This window comes from Stylophora pistillata, chromosome 4, assembly GCF_964205215.1.
Source record: "Stylophora pistillata chromosome 4, jaStyPist1.2, whole genome shotgun sequence".
Lineage (NCBI taxonomy): Eukaryota > Metazoa > Cnidaria > Anthozoa > Scleractinia > Pocilloporidae > Stylophora > Stylophora pistillata.
The window spans coordinates 8915922-8942640 of record NC_142522.1 but is presented as its reverse complement, the minus strand read 5'-3'; the positions used below and the strand labels follow the sequence as shown (position 1 = coordinate 8942640).

The 26719-nt window shown below is 40.3% G+C and overlaps 2 protein-coding genes and 2 pseudogenes across 3 annotated transcripts; 2 read left to right on the top strand and 2 right to left on the bottom strand.

The window, feature by feature from the left end:
• Nucleotides 1-1974: 1974 nt before the first annotated feature.
• Nucleotides 1975-11495, top strand: LOC148732304 (elongation factor-like GTPase 1). Its single transcript, XM_088757830.1, has 5 exons — nt 1975-2033; nt 4078-4508; nt 4852-5415; nt 5872-6572; nt 10659-11495. The coding sequence occupies exons 1-5, from the start codon at nt 1975-1977 to the stop codon at nt 10839-10841; spliced, it is 1938 nt and encodes a 645-aa protein (XP_088613956.1). The 3' UTR covers nt 10842-11495.
• LOC148732305 (uncharacterized) lies at nt 6899-9475 on the top strand (annotated as a pseudogene). Its single transcript, XR_016000670.1, has 3 exons — nt 6899-6986; nt 7083-7146; nt 7995-9475. The product of XR_016000670.1 is annotated as an uncharacterized LOC148732305 (transcript).
• A 536-nt stretch (nt 11496-12031) lies between the features above and the next one.
• On the bottom strand, nt 12032-25760 carry LOC148732302 (uncharacterized). Its single transcript, XM_088758642.1, has 14 exons — nt 25654-25760; nt 25251-25289; nt 23684-24046; nt 22591-22856; nt 18860-19096; nt 18501-18613; nt 17911-18141; nt 17349-17461; nt 16504-17123; nt 15401-16129; nt 14645-15002; nt 14279-14425; nt 12700-12964; nt 12032-12472 (listed from the first exon to the last, which is right to left on the bottom strand). Exons 2-14 carry the CDS (start codon nt 25285-25287, stop codon nt 12103-12105), a joined length of 3849 nt encoding a protein of 1282 aa, XP_088614768.1. The 5' UTR covers nt 25288-25289; nt 25654-25760; the 3' UTR covers nt 12032-12102.
• On the bottom strand, nt 20650-21801 carry LOC148732303 (uncharacterized; annotated as a pseudogene).
• Nucleotides 25761-26719: the final 959 nt, after the last annotated feature.

The following is a 26719-nucleotide window of genomic DNA, read 5'->3' as shown; positions in this document are numbered from 1 at the left end:
TGTCCCCTCTTTCCTGTTCTTCTTCTTGTTCAGCCAAAGTTGTTTTCATATCATCTTTCACTTCCTGTCTCAATTCTGACCACGGATTCACACTGACATTGTCATCATCATCGTCACCGTCATCCATGTCTTCATCTTCACCTTCATCATCATTGTCTTCATCATCTGTGTTCTCAGGCTCTTCATCTTCTTCTAGTGGTTCGCCAAAGACATCTAAATCCTGAGAATTATCAGCCATGGTCACACACACGCACTATAAGTTTTCTCGATGTGTACTTGCTGGTGGTTGTTCCTAAATGATTTCTGACCAATGTGTAGGGCTGTTTTAAAGTTTCACTTTTCTAGGATACAATCGCATGCATCCTTCGTGTGTCAAAAGATGACTGAATACGCGGTGAGCATCCTTACTAGCAGGATGTAAATCCAGGGTGACATACCCATAGGGTCGCTGAGTTGCCTCAGAATACACTTGCATAATATCTTGCCATTCCATGGGAAAGGCTTGTAACAATAAATTTTTCAAACCCGACTGACCGCGTGGGTTTTTGAAAGCAACCACGTAATGAGCATTTCTTGAAATACTTTTTGCATATTTGCCAGATGGAAACATATCTTGACAAAGATAGATAACAGTAATGTTACGATGATGAGAATGTTTCGTGAAAAGGTCTAACACGTCTTTATCGTCTCCTCCTTCTGTCATAAGATCATCCATGACTAGCAATCCACCATCGTTAGGGAACCATTGCTTTAACTGTTCTTCATTGGGTTAGTTATCGTGAAATTTTATACCATGTTGATGCATCTCACGGTATCCATCTTGCCAAGCACCGTAACAGTAGTGAAGGACGGCAGGGGGTGACGCAAAAAATTCATCCAAATATTGTAGCAATAATGATTTGGTGAAGCAAGTTTTACCGCATCCAGAAGGATATTCACCGAATATTCACCGAAATATTCACCGAACTTGAGGCGAATAATTGTTTTAGTATAATTTCAGAGCTGAACAACAGAGAAATTTCTAAAATCATAACATTTTAGTAACATGTATTAACATTTTAGTTTAACATTTTATATAAACCGCGCGGAGCGGTTTATATAGACTCATATAAGGAACTACTCGACCAATGAGATTGCCGGAAACTCTTTGCTCAGCTCTAATATTATACTAAAACTAGGTAGTCACAGAGCCGTAAGCGAGAGCTAGAGACAATTCCCCAGTTAATTTGTTTGTTTGCTTGCTTGTTCAGCGCGGCTAAGTATCAAATTTACGTTTTCACATTTTTCGGGTTCGCGCAAACTCCTCATTCGATCTTGGAGACCAAAATTATGTATTCATCTCTATCTTCGATCGAAGTGAGGCTCCTACCCCCCAGTTTTGTCCAGCACCCGGTTTTAACATGGTTTTAAAATATAAAAACAGCTTCCATCATGTTACAAAGACTCGCAGAACAAGTACAACATGTGAAAACAAGTGTCGTTATGTTATCAGTGCACCCACATGCAAAGTAATGGATTGAAAATTAGTTCTCATATTGGCTGGGAGAGGTGGAATTTGCGCACAGTCCCCTTACACAGTCGCGAACAGTCCTGTTTTCCCAAGAATACTTTTCCAGTTTTGAAAAAGTTGAAAGCATTGTTCATTGCTTATTACCTTTGTCTTTATATTTGAATACAAAGGACTTATCGGTTCCACTAGGTTTGCGCATGCGCTATACCCTTGACCCTTCCACTCCCAAGATCTCATCAGTAATTCTCCTAACTGTCCACCATATAATTGTCATGATGTCAGTTTGGAGAATTTTGTTTTAAGATCAGCCAATAATTCCCCTAATTGATATTTTACTTAATTCTCATCACTTGTCTGTCTGATTTTGTACTATTATTGTAAGAAGAAATTCTGTCTTGATCATTCATAGGAGTTAAATGAAAAGATTAATTATCTCCAAACTGAGAGGATATACAGCAGACAGCATGTATCAAGCCTCCGTGCCTCAGTCTCTATTCCTAGGGCCTAAAATCGAGGCGGTTTTGTAGGTTCGAGTTGTTGTAATTAAAGTAGTCTTTATCACTTCTTACGATAAAAATTACGTATCTATGTGACAAAGTGAAAAGTTACAAAGTAGTAACAAGTGAAAAATAATTAAACATGTAAAAAACTCTAGTTTCACAACACTGCCCTGTACCTAAAATTAGATGATTCACCCATTATTAGGAATCTCCAAAGCGGTCTTATCAACTTTGAAACAATGGCTTGATTTGTCTCTTAAATTATACTTTGTCTCCTTTTTCTTGGGGATTCAGATGTCTATGACCTGACCCAGATGTCTAAAAGCTTTGTTCCCATTTGAAAAGTTTTCTCATAAATGAATTAAATACGCAGTTATTAGGTAGATAATGAACCGTTTTCCATAGTATACCAGGTCATACGTGTTAGAAACAAGGCAAGCTACTCTGCGAAATATCTGTCTTTACATAATTCACCTTAAGAGACATCCTGGTGACTCTGAAAAACACGAAGTTGTTCATATTGCTATCGAATTTTAAAAAAGTTGTTTCGTAAGAGAGCCATCTTTTCAACTGAGCGTTTCTTAGTTTTTTTCCTACTCTGCCAGAGCCTCGCCTACTATCAAGCAGTGGTTTTCATTTTTGACTGGGGAGGCTTGGGTATACAGTAAGAAGCCCGGCCTCCCTGGTATTTTCAGTGTTAGAGTAGGTTTTGGAAGGGAACTAACTAACTTGAAACAATTCATCAATGAGAAACTACCCTCTTGTCTATTGGCTTGGATCTGTACAATTTGTTAGGTGTAACTTAGTGACTCAATTGCTGACGAGGTTGTTGCTTATGTCCTTTCAAGTGACCAATCGCTCAACTACTTGATTTATGTCGAAAATTTACTCATGCAACACCTGCCCGGCTCTTCAAAAGGTGTACAAAAATATTCAAAGTAACCTTTAACAAGTTCGACAACAAATAACTCTTTGGACTGAATTTTAATAAATATGTGTTAGTTCAAAAGAACCCGTAATTTTTTCCTTTGACACTTTCCTTTTTTCTCTCGAATGAAATTTTTAAACACACAAGTTTATCTCATTTTTCCTTGTACATAACTTTTTAAATATTGCCGAGTGATTCTTTGGCCAAAAGCAATTCACTCTAGCTTTCAGTTTTTACAGGCTAGAAAACTTAAGATCATGCTCCTAGTTCAAAATAAGTTCATTCTTGTAAACAGTTGTTTATAAAGTATTTCAAGAGTGCAGGCCACTGACTCGCAGGGCTGCTGAGCTTATCTGGGGATCTTTGGCATGTCTTGTTTCTCCGTTTGGATGCAATGTCAGTCAATTGCGGTTTATTCTCCGCGTTAGAATCTAAGTAGTTGTTCTGTTGTCTTTGTATAAAGTCATCTGTTACTTCCTTTCTGTTAGATTTGTAATGTTTTTGTTTCTCTCTTTTTTACCTGTCGCCTTTTAAGCGCTAACAAAGAAGAGACAAACGAGGGACTTAATAATAATAATAATAGCTAATCTTTATTGAGGATGCCAACATCACAAAAAAGTGGTTTACAGAGGGGTCCTCTAAAAGTAACTAAATATAATATAATTACTTAAAAAGAAAAAGAATACAAATCGAAAAATATGAAGATAAAACTACATTATTTGAAAATGAACATGGCAAAAACGAAACTAATTAAAATAGTGCTTTCTTGATACCACGCTTAAATTGGCTTAAGGTGGGCACATCTCTTAGGGAAAGGGGTAAGGCATTCCAAACGTCCGCTGCAAAATTTATTGTTATCCAGTGCCCCCATCTTCTGTGTGCGAATGATTTGCGGATATTTCGCTTTGATCGTGTATTATAGTTATGATAGTTACTGTTAAAACAGCAGTGAAAAGTGTGCATAAAAAGGTTATTAACTACCTTAAACATAAAAATAGCACGATGCTCGGCTCTCCGCCTTTCTAGAGGTTTCCAATGGAGCTTTGAAAGTGCATCGCTCGCGGAAGCAGTAGGGGGAAGATCTAAAATGATTCGCGCAGCCTTATTGTGAAGGATCTGTAGCTCCGTCATAATTGTAGTGTTGCCCCGGTCTCCCCATATAATATCGCCGTAGTCAAAAAGGGGCAGAACAAAAGAATTAAAGAAAGTTATCCTTGCAGTGGGGGACTTGCAGTGGCGAAATCTGTAGATCGAGGTACAAATCAACATGTGGCTGCATTCACTGTGCAAGACCTTTATTTGCTTATGGGACGAGAACTCGAAGCCCTGGACTCTGTCCCGGCCGGGAATGTGTTGGGGATTGGCGGCCTTGAGAGTCACGTGCTCAAGTCTGCCACAGTCTCTAGCACTGCTGCCTGTCCACCCTTCACTGCTCTTCCAATCGAGGCTCGTCCCATTGTCCGTGTGGCAGTGGAACCGGTCCACCCGGTCGACATGCCCGCGCTAGCCAGGGTAATGAGACTTCTTAACCAAGCGGATCCTTGTGTTGAGACTTTAGTCCAGAAAACTGGTAAGTTTTCTTAATGTCAGGAGCATAGAGTCCCATTACATCTTACATCGATCGGAGCCAAGCTTGCTAAACATTGGGCTCACGTATCTCCCACTCAGGGGCCAATTATGTGTCACAACCATTAAAAGCCGGACCAGACCCCCCATATTATTACGACCAGCTTTGTGTGGCCCATTAGTGGTTTTTATATCATCTGTTGCTGTATTTAAGTGTCGTTTCTTTGTGCTTGAACGCCTTTACGGCAGGTAAACTCTGTAAAACACGACCAAGCCACAGGGAGCAGACAAGTCAAGATGCATGATGGACCTTATTCAACCGACTGTTATTTATTTGTTTCCTTTAGGTGAGCACGTGATCGTGGGCGCAGGAGAAGTCCATCTTCAGCGTTGTATTGTTCCGTTCCGAGAGATCGTCGTAGTTCCTCCTACTGTTGACAGGGTGAACGAAACTATTATCAGCGAAACAAACTCGACCCAGCCGAAACAAATCGATACCGAAGGAGAGGAAAGCGATAAAAATGTCTTGCATAAAGACAGAGGAATCATTGAAATCAAGACGGCAAACAAAATCTGTAATGTCCAAGTGAGGGCTTTACTATTGCCAGACGATGTTACGCAGTTACTTGAAAAGAAAAGTGATGTGATAAAAATCTTAGGGACGGTGTCATCAGCCACGAGCTTAGCAGAGCGGAGGCAGCTGGTAGATCAAGTTAAACTTCCCACGAGAGAATCGTTGAAATGCCTCTATCGAGAGCTCTGCACTGCTTTTAAAGAGGCAGGGACCATTTGGGATGGAGCTGCAGATGATATCTGGGTATTTGGTCCTCGTAGGATTGGCAGCAATGTTTTACTGAATAGAATACCAGGCTATAAACGGCCTTCTATGTGGCAAAGTTCTGGTCTGTTAGGTATGTTCGATTTTTTGAATGATTGTTCCTTTTATAATCTATTTTCTCCCTCTCTATCTTAGAAGGTGTTTGAAATATTATTTTCTTGTTGGCGTTGATTTCCTTTGTAATCTAAACAAAGCAATTTATAAGCCTTTAATTTTGATTATCAACATAAGTAATCGTGATTCGTCGTTTTTCGCCCGCAAGAAGCTGTATGCTTGTAATTTGCTTGTTAAAGAGAGATAATTTGTAGATGGTCTCTATGGTTGAGAAAAATGTATGCAACGCCTTTAAGCGTTCAGATATTTGTTGTTTTACAATTTTGTTGCTGTTGATTTTCACAAGCGAAAAGTAAGTTTTAAAGTCCCAGTGTAACGGCAAGGAAAAGCAACAAAACATGGACAAAACAAAACACTCTTACAAAGTCAAAACTGCGACTGCAATAACCTCTTACATATTTTCCGGTCGCTACAGGAAACACTTGTTCGTCACCAGAAAGCAGTTACCGCGAATATGATAATAGTATCGTTAGTGGTTTTCAGCTTGCAACATTAGCTGGTCCGCTCTGCGAGGAACCCTTGATGGGAGTCTGCTTTGTCGTAGAAGATTGGATTTCACTGGATCCAGGTTCAAACACAGTTGCTACCACAGGAATGAGCAGAGGAAAGAATCTAGGGCACGAACATGTATCGAAGAATGAAGATTGTAATGTTGACGGGAATACTAACGAAACCGAAGCACGCAAACATGAAGACAAAATTAACGAAATGAGCTGTGAAAAGAACGATGATCCAAAGAAATTTTCAACAGATTCTGAGGATAGAAGTTCGAAAATTGCTCCATCGCAAAGACTTCATAGGTTCGGACCATTTTCTGGACAGCTGATGTCGGCTGTCAAGGAAGGCTGCAGGCGCGCTTTTTTGCTTCAGCCGGTGCGCCTCATGGCAGCTATGTACACAAGTGACATTCAAGCGACAGCGGAGGCCCTGGGTCGAATGTACGCGGTTTTAGCCAAACGGGAGGGACGGGTACCGAGGGAGGAAATAAAGGAAGGTTCAGACGTGTTTGACGTCACGGCCGTACTTCCGGTTGCGGAAAGTTTTGGATTTGCTGAAGAAATAAGAAAGGGAACAAGCGGACTTGCGAATCCACAGCTTGTGTTTAGCCATTGCGAGGTAACATTTTTTAAACTCCTGAATCGGTTTCTTTACTTGCATTAACACTTATGGTATTAGTGCTCTGTTCCTGTTGTTATCATAGAACGTTGATGTATTTTTTAAGGGTTTATTGGATACAACTGAACATCCATGAAAGGCCACCCACTCGAGAGGTCAGCCCGGCTAGTTCATCGTCCTTTTGTCCTTTAGCCTCAAAATGCCTCTCTCCATTTAGGATTATTAAAGAGTACTGGCCGAATTATTAGGGACCTTAAGCATCGATGACTTTGGGGTGTCACGGACGTTCGCCGGAAGTGATTTTTCAGCTGTCGTTAGCCGTTGCTATGGATACACCATCCGTCCCTGATGGAAGGTCACGCCGATAACGTAGGATCACTTAGTTTGACGTCCTGGAGAAAACGCAGAAATACAGGTGGATTTGAGATTAAAATTGCCGTACTTCGAAGATGATTTGATGTCATTCACTCCGATAACCACATTAAATTTTCTCGGCTGTTGTACTTGTAGTCATGTCAAGCTTGCAAGTTCCCGGTGAAGGAGGAAATTACGCTGGTCGAAGCAGATCCCCGAGGTTAGTTGTCATGGAGCTTAATTTTTTTTTGGACGAAAATCTCTGAAGTCTTGCAAGTAGCTTAGCGTAATGCGTACTTTGAGAAAAAAATTCCTAAGCTTAGGTTAAAATTAACTTCGCTACAACAGATAAATATCAAAAGTCGTCCGTTAGTTTTGTGCAACAAGCGGTCGGCAGTTCCTATTTTGTTTATCTTTTTTGTCCGGCCCGGCTCAAAGTGCGACATCTAGCTATACGAATGTACACACTTTTTTCTCTAGTAATCTATCTTAAAGGACTATCTGAGATTGACGGAAATTAAAGAATATAGGTAGCCGTGATACCGCCCAAACTGGTTTGAAAATAAAATGTGTGTTGCAGCTATTAAACTTACTCTTACACGTAAAGCATATTATTTAAGCTTAAGTAATAGAGCACTTTTTCCGTGTTTATATAGCCTCATCTAAACACGAGGTTGGTTGGGAGAATTCAAGACAGTTTGCAACTGTAGTGGTTATATACCGGCCATGCCATTTGTTGGCTGACTGGTAGAATTCATATTAATTACTTTACTGACGTACTACTATCCTCTGTATAGAACATTTAAATTAGCCTAAAATCGCTGGGAAACGAAGGATTTTCAGCTTGGGAATGAAAAATATAAATTTTTACCAAAAATGGGGTGTACGCTCGAAAACTGGAAGTAACGTATAATTGGGGGGACGTATATTTACATATGCTACAGAGAAGTTTAACACTGCATTTTTTAATCATATCAGATCAACTGGGCATGATGTTCATGTAAGCTAACTGGATACTTGTATAAGTTATCTTTTAAAGGCTGAAATTTCATGCATTGTTTAAAACAGTGGTAAAATGGAATGGAGTGAACAGAAAGACATTCTCCTGTGCCATGAAGTCTTGCAGGCTGAGCCATACAGGGCTAAAGAGAAGACTGTGGGCAGAGCACAGGCATGGGAGAAAATTGCCAACATTCTCAACAAAAGAGCAGAGTTTAAAGTTAACAAGAGGTCTGTAAGAGATCATTATATGGTCCTGGTGGAAAAATTAAAAAAAAAAAGACTTCACAATAGTTAAAAGCCAGTGGCATCAGTCCTGAGCCAACCAAGCTGGACAGACTACTCAAAGAAATCATAGAGAGAGCTGAGGCCTGTGATCAGTCAAGAGACGAGGAGGATGAAAACACAAGAGAGAAATAACAGAAAGAACAAGAGCAAGCTATGGATATCAGGCTCAAAGCCATGGAGTCATTGAGTGAAATGAAGAAATGGTCACTTTCAGATGGGGATGGTGAAAATCAAAACAAGGCCAAAAAGAGGCAATCCAATGGAACTGAAATGGTGGCCTATTTGAGGGAGCAGGCAACTGAAGAGAACAGGCTAAAAGAGAGAGATATAGAAATAAGATCTGTGCAGTTGGAGAAAGAGACTGAGAGGCAGCAATTGCTTGACTAGCAGCATAACAGCCTGATACAACTGCTGTTACAACAGCAGCAGCAGCAACAACAACAACAACAACAGTTCCAGTAACAACAACAGCAGCAGTTGCTACAAATGCAAACCTACATGGCTCAACAGCAACAACAGCAGTATAAGATGCTTATGGCAATATTAGAAAAGAAAAATTGAAAAGAGAAGTGTAAATCCTCAAATATGAGCACTCTCCTATCCACGAAAATTTGAAATAAGCACCCTGCCCCCTTCCCTGGCCCAGATTTGAACATTAATACTTGCTTTCAATTCAGCGTGTGAACATGTTTAAAGTGAACTGAAAAGGATCCCTCTCGAATAAGCGCCCTACTGTTTTACCTCAAAATTTGAATAAGTACCCTGGGCACCACTTATTTGAAGATTTACAATATTATAACATGAAACATATATTTCATGCCTTTATTTTTTGTAATATTGTTGGATATCTTTTGAGCTACTCTTTTAAAACATTTTTTTTAAACTATGATTTTATCGGCCCCAACCAAAGCAACAGACCGGTACATATTAACTTCATTGATCAAAAGAATCAGCGTCTACCTCAGTTGGAGTCTGTTAGTGTGATGAAATTGACTGCTTACATATTTTTTATGCTTAACATATTTTTTATTGCTTGTGATGTCTTCATGCTTTCTGTATTACATTTTATATAATTTGTTGATGACACAATTTATTCATACCAGCATATACATTGTAATTACTTATCCTCAAAAGGTATATTACTGATGAGAAATTAATGCCATGAATAGAACTTTAAAATTTACATGACTTGCTATAATATAAAACTGGGCACATTACTTTGAAACAAAATTTTGGTTAAAAACTATGAACTTTGCCATACAGTGTAATGAGCATTTATAACACAAGCCCTTATTTTTATTTTGGTACAGAAGATTAAGTGATTAGACAACTAGAGTCCCCACAGTTATCATGTTATTTTTAAAAACTTGTAAGTACATAAAAAGCAAATTGATATTAGTTTTTTATTTGTCTGTCCTGTTATTAGCAATTAATTTCGTCCAAATCTGTGGATCGTGTCACCCAAACGACATGGGTATGCAAATCTTTTTAGCAACAGTCCCTCTATGCGGTTGGCCTTAGTTCGTTGGTGGCAGCACAGACTCGCAGGTAATCCAAGGGCATCAGCAAGTCTAACAATGTCCATTTTTCTCACTCGAAACTCCTGAAAACACTCTACTTCGTCCATAGAATCGAGATCAAAACGATCGTAGTCGGCGTGAGGAAATGATGGATTTTTGGAGAAACTAGCGTCATACAATAACAAAAATTCTTCTTCGGAAATAAAATGATGACCCCATGCTAGAGAAAGCATTTCTCGCGCTTCCTTTAAACTGGACATCGTCAAGATCGAGAGCACGCCAAGGATATGTTTACATTTCACGGTCGACCGACAACGTCTGTAAATTAGCGTAATTGTTTTGCTTAACGCAGTCATGTCACGAACTCTGTTGGCGACAACGTCGTTCCCAGGTTCCCCCTCCTGCAAACGATCGAACGTCCGTGACACCCAAAGTCATCGATGCTTAAGGTCCCTATTAATGAGTATTGTTAACTTTGCGATGGACTATCATCCCATTCAGAGGTGGGGGGAAAGTGGGGGGGAGGTTAGGGGGTAGCAAGCCTCACGATCGCTTCATGCTTCATCCTTTCTTCCCGCGAAATCGGGATAAGCTCAAGAGCCTGTTACGAACACCTTTCTACAACGGCCACGAGTCTTCATGGCTTATATGGCCTTTTGAAGAGGTCTGAGTGTAGTATGAACTAACAGCTTGAGGAAAAGCGCTTCTCGCCGTCTCAGTTAAAATCCTTATATTACTTTGTTGCATCGAGGTAGTAATGTTTACTTAAACTGGCACGGAATTACTAAAGCGTACCGTCAGGGGGGGAGAAGGAAGCGAAGGGGGGGCAGAAGGGCATCAAAGAATGTAAAGGGGTTGGCGATGAGTCAGATGCAGTCCACAATATAGTAATGTTTATGTTCGCTGTTGTTGTTGTTTTCTGTAGGTTGTCGATATCGACCCTTTTTGGGTTCCTACAACGGAGGAGGAATACACACATTTCGGCGAGAAAGCTGATTCAGAAAACCAAGCTCGGAAGTACATGAACAGCGTTAGACGAAGGAAAGGACTGTATGTGGAGGAGAAAACTGTTGAGCACGCAGAGAAACAGCGGACACTAAAGAAATGATCATAAGTGGAAAAATTCATCGGAATGAGTCGTTTAACTTACAGTAGTACGCTGTACTCATTTCTAAAACTCTTGTTGCTCTCGACAATTAAGGCGGAGAAGAACGAGGCGATAAATTGCTGCAACAAGGCTCAACAAACCGCATCTTGTGTATTGCTTCCTAAACAAATCACTGCGACCCATCTTATCGCTTCGATCATCGCACAAATTCAAACGGGGTTGCCTTTCGGCTACGTATTTCGAGGGCAAAATCTGTAGCAAGAACAAAGATTTCACAAAACGTCCTCTTTTTTGCGCGGTGCAACCTGATTTGACGTAAGAATGTTTCGGCGTGTACCTTCGTCAAATCGAAAGTCGAAAGTGAAACACGCTACTGCGATTTAAAATTGTGTTTAAGAAGATCAGAAAGTTACCAAGGAAACAAGAAATTAAGCAAAAATGTTCATTCCACGATCCGAAGACATATTTAGAAGAATTTGACGGAAACCTTCTATTTTTTCATTTGATGAATACTGATTGAGGGTTTCCTTTGAAACATTTCCAAGAAAAAAGAATATTTCGTTCCATTCGAATCAGAGAGATTGACATCTCTACGTTTACTTTGCTCAATGGAACTTTTAAGGTAAATGTAAAATAAAGATAAAATAAGCATAGAATGCAAGCAACCGTAAAAGAACGACTATTATTCTCCCTCTGCCATTACCCACAGTGCGTTTGGTCGGTTAAACAGGCAGTGCCCTGCAGGACGGCTCGCTGGGTGGGTTCATACTGCTAAATTTCAAATTTTCAAGATGGGTTTTTAGCTCCTTGTTTTTATCAAGATAGACGTTTTGGAGCTTAGGAGAAAAGGTTAGTTGAGAATAATCCAATTTTCAAAACGATAAACATTAAAATTTAAAAAGCGAGGAAATAGCCTTTCGAGTGCATCACGTTAGGATTTCTAAAAAGGATGCGAATTACTGCTAGAAGCTTACAAAATTTGAAGAGCTGTATAGTGGAGAGGACCTGTGAAACGTCTCCTAACCAAGTTCGAGATCCTTACCATCAGTTGGTTATCTTCGTTTGTCCCCTCTTAAACATGGCCCGTAAGCTTTGCGCTGGAGCCACCTTTCAACTGGATCCCTGCTTTTCCCACATCACCCATCACATTAAAGTTATCACAGACAACGCAGGTTTAAAACATAGCATGGTGCCAGTTTAAATAACTTTTTATTCTGAATAATGTGATCAGTGATGATCAGTCGAAGATTTTACATGCTATTTATTGCGCATCACTTGGGCTTACACGACAATGTGAAGGCGTGTTAATTTTAATTTTTTCTTTAACAGCAAGATCATAAAAATCGTCCCAGGTTTTCACATTTCCATTTCCTTTGTGACACGCTGTGGCGAACTCGGCGATCTCCTCGGGAGGTATCACGGTGTCCCACAGATTCAAGGCGGTTATTTGATAAACATACTCCGTGTGATGACCGACTGCCAGCGTTGCCCCACCTTCCAAGGTTCCTATGTGTCGAGTGTCTGCCACCTCGCGCACGCCATCCAGGTACTGTATGGTCACCCCACTGTGACCTGCCCAAGAAATGCAGATCTGGTGCCAGTTTTGATCTTTTAAGACGCCTACTGATAGCCTGCATTGATACAGGAAACAATCAATGATCAGATACTATGCTCTACAAAAGATCTGAGATTTTGCGGGCGCTTCTTCTGGTGAAGGCTGGGGATTATGCTTTTCCACACTGTATTCTTCTTCAAATATAGGATTTTCGACTACTATTGTAGGTACTTAGGGATTCAAAATAAGTTCCTATAAAGACGTAGGCCTAACTGTGCAATGAAAACATAGCTTTGGACTTACTCTTCCCCTCCTCCTGCCACGAAGGTCAGATCCAGTTTGATATCTTCTGTCTTCCGGTCTTCATACAAGCTTACCAAGACTAATTCATCTCTATCAATTCTTCCAGTTTTGTACTCGATTATAGGGTAGGCAGAAGGTGTTTTCTTGGTGTAGCCTTGAGGAAGACGAATCCAAAAGCACAGGGTTAAAGCTTGTAACTCGGGTATCTCCCTAACAATCGCCCTTGGGGCGCTGTTATCGTTTTGGAACTCCAAGTCATAAGTTGCTGTAACACGAACACAAAAGAACACTCATTAACTCATGGTAACGGATGGATACATACTGTAAGTGTGGAGAATTTTCCAAAAAATATATATTTTTATTGATTTGGCGGTTCCAAATACAAATCTCGCCTCACACAGTGAGTCATATGCCTAAGAATGATTCGCCTCAGGCTCAGTGAATATTTGACAATTATTATTTGAAATCGAGGGTAATAGTGACTGAATGTTTACCGAAAGCCACTATTCACCGAAATTGAAAAGAATAATTGTTCTAGTATATACACACGAAGTGATCTCGACAATAATTAAAGGGAAGCCATTTAAAGGCAATTTCTGCTTCTGAAACTTTAGCGAAACGCGAGTTTACACCCGCCATTTTGTTTTTCACATTATCCACTCGCTCGGAGGTGTATGTTGTTGAATAGCCCGAGATAGCGAACCAATCAGATTGCTTGAAACGCCAAGATCACTGAGTGTGTATATACTAAAGTTCATTAATCCCCGAGACGAAGTCGAAGGATTATTCAATAATATTTACTGAGCCTGAGGCGAATAATTGTTTTAGTACAATTGCTCAGGTGCTTTTGAATTCTGGTGTATATTCGTTTTGTCGTTGAAGCAATTCTGTTCCAATTGTTTTGATTCATAGGCTTCTATTGAGATAAGCAGCCAGTCTTCACCAGAATTAAACATTTCTTTTTAATTCAATCGGCAAAAACGTCAAATACTAACTTCTTATGAAAATTGTTACGCCAAACTTAGTGCCTCTTCCATCGTGTTTCATTTCCTCCGTAATATTGACAAAACGCGAAGCAGTTATTTTGAAATTTAGCGCCCCTGCTACAATCACCTTGCGTGAGGTGATTATAGCGAGATGTGACGCAAACAGAGTGATAAATCAGAGCATGCATATTTCTATAATCACCGGAGAATTTCTACAAAAGACAATGATGCCCTTAGCTCCTCCTGGAGCATAGGCCTTCGATGGACGATCTAACTACTCCACGTCGTCCAGTCCTGAGCTACTCTAGAGTGTGATCCAGGTGTAGCCTCGATTCTTCATCTCAGCCTGAAAATCTCGCTGCCAGGTGTCTTTTTGGCGTTTTTTTTTCCCATTTGCCCTGGCTTGTCTGGGGCAGAGCCTTTCTTAGCCTTCCCAACTAAAGCTTGCTCCAGTAACAGGTTTTTTCCTCAAATTTCGTCTTACACAAACCGTAGCTAATTTAGGCGTGAGGGAAAGTAAAACTCGTGCAATCCCGGAATACTTTACATTAAGTGAAAATTGCTCATTTTAGGAGCATCGGTCTCTTACTTACAAGTTAAGTCAAGACACAGCTTATCAGCTGTGAGGAATTTTTCAGGGGGACACTCTGGAAGACAGCTGTCGGTTTTCTTATCTTTGGCTACTCGGCAAACATTGCACTCAGTTGGTAAAGGATTCCCTGATGACAGCGTGTTACAACCTAAAAATAAAATCGAGAAAATCAATTCAAAAGCACCGAAAGGTACTTATTTTTTTTTCCAAATCTTATTTACTTGTCTTACTTAAACGGAATTTGAGTAACATAACGCCATAGTTTCCGTGTAAATTCAGCGGAAGATATGTAAAAAATAAATCAGCATATAAGGGATCGCAGTCTCCATATGTAAATTCAGCCGAAGATATGTAAAAAATAAATTACCATGTAAGGGATCGCAGTCTTCGTGACATTGTTGCGTGCACAGCCTTGTAGTCAGGTCCATAAATGTGTCGCCTCTACACTCGGCTTTTGTTTGATCGCGTGTTACTATGTGAGCATCGATGACGTCAGCCTTCTTGTCCCCATTCCCAAATGCGTAAAAGCGAGCATTCAGCGGTTTGTCGAGGTCAAGCATGTTGAGATACACGTCCCCACTTTGAGTGGTTCCCAGCGTTTTACCATATTCAATGAGTGTACTTGACTCGGACTCGGTGACGCACACAAAGTATGACTGAAGCAGGTTTGGGTCACCCAGACCTCTCGCGTTGATGTTTGTCGTGGAGGTCTTGAGTGCGAATCCCTGATGAAAGAAAGAGTGTTTGATTTGTAATGATCCAGTCTGACCTCTGTTACAGTTTCGATAACTTGTTCACCGAAAAGGAAATTTTTGAAAACGCTCTTTACACACGATAAATTTGCAAACGCCACTTTTGCGTCTTAGTATGGACAAAAAACGATTTGAAAACGCAGCTCTTGTTTGTATTTTAATGTTGCGATTATAAGCCTTTCCTTTTGTGCATGCCAATAGATTAGGCCAGGGTTTCAATTGCCAGGTTATTGCCTTTTCCGGTAGATCAATTTGGTGCCGTGAGTGCGTAGAACATGTGCTTTGTTATCAGGCTAAGGGTGGACCTTATGTTGCTGCATAAGATAATTACATGATATGGAGGTATTTGCATACATCTACGGATGAATTACCTTGTAAATTGCCACTTTCCGAGGTGTAATTCCTATATAATACCAGGAGGTCTTATCGATTGGTAAAGTTGCGAACACGACAAAAATGTTTCCCTCACTAGAGGCTGTGAAATGGAGACACTTCCCTTTGGCTTCAGTAGGATCAAACCGGAGAGCATTCGACCACTTGATATTGCAAGGAGGATCAGTTAAGGTTTCACGCTTGGAAGCTCCAGACGTAGGGGTACTGGAATCTAAAACAGCTCGCCCCAGCTCTCTTCCAGCCAGTGCATTGTGTAGGTTTGGAAAGAACTCTCTTGACGCTTCAAAATCACTTGACAAAAGGGTCAGCCCACCTGTGTTTGGATTGAAGGAAAGCACGAGACCAAGAATCGATATTTTATGCTGTTGAGGATCGCCGCTTTTTCCATTCTTGAAGGCGTTGTAGAGGTGAAAAGAGCCATCCTTTTCAGCTGTGAACCATTTGCCATCTTTGTAGCGAACCAAACGACTCATGTTTCTTGGAATGTCGCTGAAGTCCTTGGTTCCTTTCAGATCGTTTCTCATGTCGAAGATAACTCGGAATAACGCTTTGCCTTTGGTGATATGCTGCCAGCTGAGGCCGACCATCTTGTCGTGTTTTACTACTCCGTCGGCTTGGTTTGTTGTTTCTAGTTGTGCGGTCTCTGATGCTGTTTGGCTGTCTTTATTGCATGGTTGTAACTGAATGTCCGTAATCGAATTCGGACCCTTACAAAATGAATAAAGAAAAAAATAAATAAATGAAACAGCGATTGAGAAATTTGTCATCCAATGATATTTCCTTTAGTTGTCTTGGCTATACCCAGGGGGGAAAGCGATCAGTTCTAGCTATACTTTCTCATGTCGTGATTTAGTTGTGATTTATTTGAGAGCAAATTGAGAAAAATATTGGTCAATGTCATAAAGACGACAAAAGTCAAGATGCAAGGAAGTTAAGGATCAGTTTACTGTTTGGCGTTTCAATTCTCGACTCAGAGTTCGCGTATCAGCGTATTAAACGTTGGACCACTGTGTGTCTCTTAAATATTACAAAGTGTGCAATACCTATAAAAGGCCGGCTGGAATTTTGTGCCTTGGCTTACCTCCTTCATGTAGACCTCAATGGCTCTAGTTAAGCTGATCCTTCTCCTGGTAATTGCCTCCTCCAGAGACTTACGGCTATCAAATTCACAATAGTGTTTCTGGACTGTCCCTTGAGAGTCCACCGTTTCATAAAACTTCAACCTGTCTTCATTTGCTGTTAGCTCTTCTTCGAGTTTAGCAGCATTCCCCTCGCATCCCCAGTCACTTCTCTCTTCGGGAAACAAATCGTGAAGTCGGAAGTTAAGAAGAGTTGTAACTAAAGCCATCTGAAACTCAAACGGCTTTGGATATTGAGGAATAGAGGCAAGCCAATCCTTAAACTCGTTCTTGAAAGTTGGCGAGTATGCATCGGATAAAATAGAAGCAATTTTTTGACTTCCTCCCATTGCAAGAATCGTTGTCGATGTTGTTTTTGCTTGTTGCCTAGACGACTCTCCCTCCCTTCTACTCTCCTTTGCTCCAACACTGGCGAACAAGGATTTATATTCCACTTCCATTTCTCGTGCGAACTCTTTCTTGCTGGATACATCCCTTGCGTCCATGAATTTACGAATCTGGAGCTGACCTCCAAACTTAGCAGACTTTATGTAGTGAGTGCCCCATCTCTGTATGAAGTCCACTATCAAAATTGATGAAAACGCAAAGCATAAAGTGTACATGTAGGTAGTACATTAAGAACATCATGCGGCATTTATTGCGGACCGACGCTCTTGCATTCTTTACTGTGCACTAGCCACAAAAAGGCTAAATTGAGTTAAGTTAAAACTCTCTATTAAGGAAAGTTAATAGCAATCAAACCTCACGTTTTAATGCAATAAAGAGCAAACATCAAAAACACACTTACAATATTTCGCCGGCGCTCCTGCTGCAAAATAAGAGGTCGGTAGGGCCATAAATTCCTTCAAAAACGACGAACTCAAGTCCTTGGGCTTTACTTCGTCTATAAAAATCTCATACCTAAAGTTGGAAATAAAGTGTCCAGTTAAATGAAAAGCGATCACATCAGCCAATCACAGTGCAAAATAAGACATTATCACATGGTGCTCAGGAGTAGAAATTTAAAACAAGTAAATTGCCCCAAACGTGGTGTTAATTTTTCATGCGATCGGTGTCAGAAGGTGGTGCAAGTTTAATGGGCCAGCCACAGAGCCGAGCAAAACAAGTGCTATCCAAGATAACTTTCGAAACTCGGGGTAAAATTTATCTAGATAGAATATTTCAAAATTTTTTTTTGGCGAATTTCCTCTTTTAAAGAAAGTCTCGCTGATAAGGGAAGAGGGGGGGGGGGAAATCCGGACCCCCCAGACCATCTCTTTGGATCCACCACCTATACTATACTTATATCAAAATGATAGAGCAACCTTAAACCGCAAAAGTAAAGTGAATTCACAGACAAATGTATGTACCTGTTGATATCCACGTGTAGGAGAGCCATGTACTTCTGGCTGGCTTGTGCCTTTGACTCGCCCCAGCCAGTCTTGACGCCTGCGTAGAAGCCAAAGAACGACCCGGACACCCCAGCCTCTTCCTGTAAGTATTTCTGAAACTCACTGCGGCTCTCAAAGGTCACCATGGACGCTTTGGTGTCATAAATGCCGTGAACGTTCATCGTGTCAGGAACATCGTAATCATCGTATCTTTAAAAAAAACAAAACAAAACAGAAAAAAAACGTCGGTGAGAGTGACGTTTTGAGATCTTAATAGAAGTCATTGCATTTAGACACGCCCGTGTAGCAATCATGAACGTATGACTTAAACAAATCAGGTTCAAACGGGGTGCGAACCAATGATCCCTAAGCAACACCGTTGTAGCACTAGACAGAGCTACCAAGCCCACTGGGAGCAGGCCTTTTATGAAAGTAAGCAACGCTTTTAAGTCGAAACAGTAAAGTGGAGATCAAGCATACTTTGTACCATTCTTTGTTTTAAGAAAAAAAGCAGTAGAATTCTGAGCAATAAAGCAGGGCAATATCAAAGAGAGGAATATCATTCTTACGTTGCCTTCCCAGCGCAGTTTCGTTGCACGATGCTCATTTTTCTTGATTCGGGGCTGTACTCACCACGCCCGTCAAACCCAACACCCATGAATGCCGCGCCGTCGATCAAGTTCTGCAGAAGTGAGACAGGAAAGCAACGACAGTTGGCCCCTTAATCCATCGAGTAGGAACGAAATTATGGGGGAAATGTCTTCCGAGGACAGCTGAATCCTATGATTGCCTGTAAGTCTTAAGTCTTACAATTAAATTTGGACTTAATATGCAGCATTGATGGTTTTGATATAGATGTATGGAGTTCCTGGCTTTTGCAAAGTCAGAACCAACCGTTTCTATGAAGAAAACGGAACCACTAACGTACCAAGCATGCTTCCGATTTCCACCTTGCGGCGAAGCAAGGATCTCCCTCTTGGTACCCAGTGCCCCAACAGCCGTTCATTAACACGTTCCCAACGCCTGCTGGATAGGTATAGGGTGGCTCACCCACTTCCTTGGGAGCGCTGTCCTCACTGGAGATGTGCGAGTTGATGTGGTAACCCGCTGGGACGAACATATCATCGGTTTGCCAGGATTTATCGGGTACGATGTCTAATGTTATCTGCCAAAAGGTTGGGAAGAAGGTTAGTGATATTTCACGGTTACTGCTTAATTTTATGAATTCCGTGAATAATAAAGTATTTCATCTTATCTTAACGAGAACTGATAAATAACGACACCTTCTTTGGCTGCCAACAAGCTCATGGATTCAGTGCCCTTTGTAACTGCAGTAATCGTAACCTCACAACACCACGATTATAAAGACAATTTATTCGGTACGAATGGTCTTGACGGTATGTGGGTTGAAACTTAAAACAATAAATGAATACGAAATTACAACAATTGACTAGCAAAAGTGACAGGAAAGAAATACACTGAACGAACTGAACAAACTTGAAATGACAATACTTATATTGTTACGATTTCTACGAAACTGCTGGACGAATATAAACTTCCCAAAGGCGAAATAAAGATGAACTCGAGTAACTGCTTAAAGCGAACAACTGTATGACTAACGTAAGAGTAAACTCCGAACTGAGAAAAACTAATTTATATATGCGAAAACGACTAGCTAACTTAAAGTGCAACTAACGCCTATATTACGAAAGAAACTAATGAACGAAGATATGTGACATAGAAACGACAGAGGCTAACTAACCAACGAAAAAATACTAACGAACGACGAGAAAAAGCGACAAGACAAAGAGACACCCTAATGATTGATCGAATGATAACAACGAAAAAAAAAAAACATTCCGTACGCGAAGACCCTACACACTTACCCTCCAGGCCAATGTTCTCGTTTGATTTCCCAAAACTGTTGGTAAATTGCCTAAATTTTAATTGAGAAAGTCTCCCTTGCTTAACTGTTATTGTGCTAAGACAGCATAATTCTTGAAAATATTGAAGGGCCGCAGTCAGGATGAAGCATTGTTGAAATTTAAAAACGATCTCTGTCTAAAATGATTAAAAACTACAAGCCTTCGACTGCCCGAAGTGCAGTCTTCAACGGGAAAATTGAATGATAAGAAAGCGACGAGAACATTTCAATAAAGACATGAACTGCGAAATAATGAGAATGTGAATGATTATGAATATTTGTTAAAAAGAATGCTGTATTGTCCAGGTAACGGGCAAGAATTGTTATCTGCGTTAGGTGTCACTCTGGTATGCCACGCTTCTAATGTTTTTCTGGTTCTAAAGGTGCCTTTGTCAATAATTGACGCGTTTTAAAAATCAATGGCGCGGTTGTTGGACAAGGCGTGATGAGCAGTTCTAGAACCTTTGGCCGCAGTTTTGATATTTCTCAAATGTTCTTTTTTTCGGGTATTAAAAGCTCTACTGGTTTCCCCAATGTAACACCACGAACAATTTGCACAGGGAATTTTATACATAACGTTCGTCTGCGATTGCATCAAAGGTTGGAATTTCGGAGCTGGGAACCGTTGTTGTAGAGTGGTAAATGGTTTGTTTACAACTGTGACATCATGTTTTTTGAGGACGCGTGTCAAAGGTTCAGTTACTCCTTTGATGTAAGGAGGAGAAACGAAAGACTTGCGTGACTCGGTTGGTTCAACCATCTTCAAAAACATTCCAACAAGTTCCTCTGGGGATACAATTGTTATTGAGGATCGAGTTTTTCTAGCCTCTGTGTTTTTGATAAACTTGGATGGACAGCCGTTCGACTCCTAAGCTGCATGGACCTAGTTAAGTTCCTGCTTTTTTCCTTCGGAGGAATTGGGTAGATTTAGAACCCTGTGTAGGAGAGTTGATGCTGTGCTGACCTTGTATTGTCTGTCGTGATGGGAATTAAAATCTAAATATCTGTCTGTATGAGTGGGCTTTCTGTAAACATCAACAACGATGACTTCATTTCTCCGGGAGACCAGAGTGTCGGGAAAAGAGATATTTCCATTACTTTCGGCCTCGATGGTAAACGAGATGTTTGTTTGTGTCAATTGAATTTAAAGTGTCATGGGAGGCTGAAACATCGTTCTTTCTAATGATGCAAAAACCATCGTCCACGCACCTTTTCCAAAATTTGGGGGGGCGGGGGCGAATGAATTATTGATTGCGAACTATTCGATCTTCTCCATGCAAAGATTGGCCACAACGGGGCTGATAGGACTGCCCATCGCACAGCCATAGACTTGTTTGTAAATTCTGTCATTGAATGCAAAATAGTTGTTGGATAAGGTGAATTTAAGAAGTGTAGTGATGTCATCAATGTCCAAATTTGTCCTTGAAGAAAGAGTGGCATCTTGTTCAAGTGTCTTTTTTATGTACATGCACGCTTTACCTACAGGGATTGCGGTGAACAGTGACACAACATCAAAATAGACCAAAACTTCATTATCATCAATCTCGATATCAGATAATTCTTTGGAAAACTGCAACGAGTTGGTAACAGATACGATTCTGAAGCGTAGAAAGGATATCCGTTAGAAATTTGGACGTGTTGTAGAGCGCTGAGCCAATACAGGTGACGATGGGCCTCAGCGGGTTCCCTTCTTTATGGTGCTTAACAGAACCGCGAATCGCTGGTGGTGTGCCGTCAGTTGAGTGAAGTTTGCGGTATGTTGGTTGGTCTATCTTTAGCTGTCTCTTTAGGGAAAGAAGCATAGCGTTCAGTTCACGTTCAATTCGGCGGAAAGCAGATGTGGAAACTACTTCATAGGTGGATCTGTCGTTGAGTAAGGTTTCCATCTTGTTGTCATAGTCAGATCTATCCATGACAACAAAATAATTCCCCTTGTCGTCCTTCATTACGACTCTGGACTGGTCTTTCTTAAGGTTGTTTAAGGCTTTTATTTCTTTTTTGGAAACATTATTGTGGGCCGGTAGTCGTTCCCTATGAAGAATGGCAGCAGAACTTGTTCTAACTGCATCTTTGGAATCATGAAGCAGTGGCGGATGGCAGCTTCAATTTCAGCCAAGATGTTCTTATGAGGTATGTTAGTTAGCGTTGGGGCAATTTAGGGCCTTTCTCCAAGAGAGATTGTTCCTCTGGTAAAAGTGGTTTCTTAGAGAGGTTCACAACAGAGTTACTCTTGTCGATGTCAGCTTTTTGAGAACCAATGAAAATTGAAATTTGAAAATTAATGAACTTAGAAGTGATCCTGAAAAAATTCCGAGAGGAGGCCGACGAAAAAGTGACGAGAATGCAAGCTCGGAAAGTGCGCAAAATATTTTGATACGATCTGCCTGACTACGAAGCACGAAAGGAATTAGGTTTGTTCGAGAGTTATCTAAGTGGCATCCTTTTCAATCCTCTTTTTTCACTCATGACTGACCCAAAGGGCTCTCTGACTTGAAAAGGAGAGAGTTTATATATTTATCAACACAGCATATATTTGAGATAGGGAAAACTCTGAAAATAAAATAAAAGGAAACCTTGATCGCTCAATATCTCGAGAGACGGCTAGGTACCAAAAACATCTTTTTCCCACCATCGATGAAGGAAACCCCTCCGTCGATTAAGGCCCGCCCCCAGCCCATTTTAGTCGATCTCAAATTGGTAAAGGAAAGGGGTGAAATGAGATAAAGGTATCAAACCTCCTTCTTTAAGAAATTTTCAGCCTTCTCTTGTGCTTCGTCAATGATCTGTAATTGTTTATCCACTAGCTTCCCCATCACTTCAATTCCTTTCTCTACAACAGCACCTTTAATGTTCGCTCCTTTCAATATAGAGCCAAGACCTCCACCTCCATTCCCAGGCGAGCTTTGGTCATTCGCTGACGTCAACTGGTGACGATTTTGCCTTTGTTTGGTAGTGGAGCTTTTCTTCTGGAAATGATTAACCTTCTCGTCATGACTCTCTCCTACAGGATTAAAAATGACTTTTATATTTGGAAAAAAAAAACACGCGAAATTCCAAAGGCCTTTCTACCTGTCAACCAAAAATCTCATCTACGAAAATTTGGTTTTATCTTTTCGAGTAACTCTGAACTACTTTTCTGTGAAACCTGCAGCGGACACCATATTAAACAGATACACCGTCTAAAGCGGACGCTGGCACAAGTCCTAATCTGTTTTCCCCATACATAGCGTAAAATAAACCTTTAAACAGTAAACTCCTCTATCAATTATAGGCACATGTGGACACCAAAATTAACCCCCACTGTTACATGAAACCTGCAATTTGGGTGGACATAAAATAGGAGCTTCTCTTTGAAGCGATAAAAGTTCAAGACTACATTCTTTCATCCCAAAGTATTTATTTTTCGATAATTAAAGATCTTTTCCATTTGTCCAGGGCCAGATTTGCGATGCTGGTGGTTCCTTACTTTGTTAATTTGGGGATTAGCCGAACTGTTGTACAACTGTTTGACTAAATCTTTTTCAGCGGACATCTTGTCTCAGGAGCATAACACTTGCTCGAGTTCTGTTAGTGACGACTTAAACCAGGTTTCACCTTATTTTTTTCAGTCTCAATGTTACTATAAACAAAGGCTCATTTCATACATACATTTCATGGTAATTGGAAACTTATTTTCAGTTTCATTAAAAATATCGCCCTCCCCTTTCTTTCCACCCAAATTTCCTTGAAAGATAAAGAAGAGCATTACTAAGTTAGTGGTAAGGAACTGATTTAGTCCCTCTAGACTACACCGTTATTCAATTCATGCAACATAGCAGTTTTCACTACCTTTTGTTGAATAAATAATATGAGGCAGAAGAGGTTTCTTTTTTCCCCGAGGTTGCATTTTTCCAGCGCCCCTGTTGAACTCAGTTTCTTTAGAACTCGAATTTACGGAAGGAAGTGATGGAATGGACTGAACAGCAGGGCTTGATGTCTGTTGCGCCACAAATCCACGGTTGTCACCTTTTTCCTGTCGCATAAATTCGCTTTTCCATCTCGTTACGGGCTGAACGTACACAGGAACTGGGCCGGCCAGGGGTTGCTGTCCATGTAGAAAGTCCCGTTTTAACTGGACTTCTTTAGTTGCGGCTTTTGAAGTTTGCCCTAAGATATGGATTTCTCTGGGACTTTCTTTCTTAGCTGTTATTGCTGAGAGAAGAGCAAATCTTTCAAGTTCATATGACATATTCTAAATGAAAAACTAAATGAACAAGTTGAAAATATGTAAAAGATAACAATCCTGTGTTTCCACCCATGATTACTGTAGTTCTCGTTAAAAAATTTCTCTTTTATTTCGGCGTGGACAAGATGCAATTTTTAGGACAGCTTCTGATGGATATGTCTAACCGGGCATGGCCACGGGTGAACCACTAGCTAGGTACAACAGCGTCTCAGTGCAGTGAAGCTATAATAGTCTTGAAGGTAGCTAAACAATAGGTAAAATAGTGTCTCACTGCAGTGAAGCTATAATAGTCTTGAAGGTAGCTAAACAATAGGTAAAACAGTGTCTCAGTGCAGTGAAGCTATAATAGCTTCAAGGTAGCTAAACAATAGGTAAAACAGTGTCTCAGTGCAGTGAAGCTATAATAGTCTTGAAGGTAGCTAAACAATAGGTAAAACAGTGTCTCACTGCAGTGAAGCTATAATAGCTTCAAGGTAGCTAAACAATAGGTAAAACAGTGTCTCACTGCAGTGAAGCTATAATAGCTTCAAGGTAGCTAAACAATAGGTAAAACAGTGTCTCACTGCAGTGAAGCTATAATAGCTTCAAGGTAGCTAAACAATAGGTAAAACAGTGTCTCACTGCAGTGAAGCTATAATAGTCTTGAAGGTAGCTAAACAATAGGTAAAACAGTGTCTCACTGCAGTGAAGCTATAATAGTCTTGGAGGTAGCTAAACAATAGGTAAAACAGTGTCTCAGCGCAGTGAAGCTATAATAGTCTTGGAGGTAGCCAAACAATAGGTAAAACAGTGTCTCACTGCAGTGAAGCTATAATAGCTTCAAGGTTGCTAAACAATAGGTAAAACAGTGTCTCACTGCAGTGAAGCTATAATAGCTACAAGGTAGCTAAACAACAGGTAAAACAGTGTCTCAGTGCAGTGAAGCTATAATAGTCTTCAAGGTAGCTAAACAATAGGTAAAACAGTGTCTCACTGCAGTGAAGCTGTAATAGCTTCAAGGTAGCTAAACAATAGGTAAAACAGTGTCTCAGTGCAGTGAAGCTATAATAGTCTTGAAGGTAGCTAAACAAAATAACTTTAAAAATCCTCAAGTAATACTTGAATTCTCTTTGGTCTATGAAGATCACTGTCTTAGATTCATTTTTACATCTAAAATACACAACACTTTACCTGAAATCACCAGGATGAGAATATAAAGGCATTCCATCGCTATCCATGGAAAAAGAGGGGAAAACATTCAGGTCAAATGCGTTTTATAAAATATAGTTATTAGTGGCAAATTTTGGGATTAAAATGACAAAGAGCTGTCTGAAATTTAGTAGCGTTTTAACCGCAGGGTGTACGCAGTCTGTGATAAGTTTAGCAATCGTGTCTTTGAATTGTGTACAGATCGATATAACAGCATTGAAAAGTTGGACGAAGCTGTTACCTTGCTAAACAGTAAAGTTATCTATTGTTGAACTTAAGAAAGATCCTCTGTTACTTCACATTTTGAGGAATACAGAATGAAAACGAATTTCTGAAAAAAAAAATCCATTTTTCATGTTACCTTAAGTTTTTCTACTTTACTCACCTTAGTTATTTGGTTTCAAATATTCACCAAGTTATGTTTCAGGCTTTCAGAGATTACAGTCACTTGTTGAAACTGTGGACGTTTACTGTTCGTCAAAATTATCAAACAATTACTTTGCAACATTTATGAAGATTTTATCCCCTCGTTGAACTGAATAGTTTAACGGGTGGCGACAATAAATTACCAGAAACTGGTTCCTGCATGGACAATTTGTTACCAGGCTACCTTTTGTGATCTGATGGGGCTCATGGCAGTAGTATATTGCGCCTTTCTGGTGATTCTGTAGAGGTCTGAGTCCGAGTTGCCCGGCCGAGATTAATTTATTCATAGTAGGGTTGGGGTTAGCGTTAGGGTTATTAGGGTTTTAGAGTTATTAGGGTGTTAGAGTTATTTTTAGGGTTAGGGTTATTAGCGTTAAGGTTAAATTTCTCGTAGGTGAACGAGGGGTTATTAGGGTTTTTAAAACTTAACGGTTTTCTCAAAACAATGGGAACAAAAGAATCCAAGATGGCGGCGGGATTAGGTACGACATTTGCATATGGTTTATTTATTTACATAGCGCGGTATTTGATTGGAATCATAGGTTTAAATCTCGTCAATGTATCTTGTCACTTGTCATGCGGCGTAGTTGCACGAAGGGTTTAGGATTGTTGGGGTTAGGGTTGTTGGGGTGAGGGTATAGGGATTTACGGTTGTTGGGGAGGCTAGGGTTAGATTTCACGTAGGTTCGTGCGTAGGGTTTTTTCGCATCTCATTTTAAAAAATAGCGGTATAAAAAAGTACAATGGGAACAAAAGAATCTAAGATGGCGGAGGGATTAACTCCAACACACTGTTTTGGCATACGTAATGTGTATTATCACACAACACAGTGAAAAGAGAATGGACCCTATATTACGCGTTTGGGTATCGCGTGTTAGACATACTAATCTAACCGACTAAGACTGTGAGCAGAAGTTGTATTTATAAGAGTTCCAAAAGGTTTTCACACGCATGGGGTACAGGTTATTCAGGAGGTATGTATTTTACGTTTAAAAAATGTAAGACATGTACGATCGTAAGACACA

What these genes read in the sequence shown, in the direction of transcription:
- LOC148732302 (XM_088758642.1), bottom strand. Translation starts at nt 25,287, where the DNA reads ATGGAATGCCTTTATATTCTCATCCTGGTGATTTCAG. An exon ending in TCTCATCCTGGTGATTTCAG is followed by an intron (nt 24,047 to 25,250) that starts GTAAAGTGTTGT and finishes CTCTTCTCTCAG; the next exon opens with CAATAACAGCTAAGAAAGAA. An exon ending in CTACACGTGGATATCAACAG is followed by an intron (nt 17,462 to 17,910) that starts GTACATACATTT and finishes TTCCAACTTTAG; the next exon opens with GTATGAGATTTTTATAGACG.
- LOC148732304 (XM_088757830.1), top strand. Translation starts at nt 1,975, where the DNA reads ATGTATCAAGCCTCCGTGCCTCAGTCTCTATTCCTAGGGCCTAAAATC. An exon ending in GACTTTAGTCCAGAAAACTG is followed by an intron (nt 4,509 to 4,851) that starts GTAAGTTTTCTT and finishes TGTTTCCTTTAG; the next exon opens with GTGAGCACGTGATCGTGGGC. An exon ending in TTGTGTTTAGCCATTGCGAG is followed by an intron (nt 6,573 to 10,658) that starts GTAACATTTTTT and finishes TGTTTTCTGTAG; the next exon opens with GTTGTCGATATCGACCCTTT.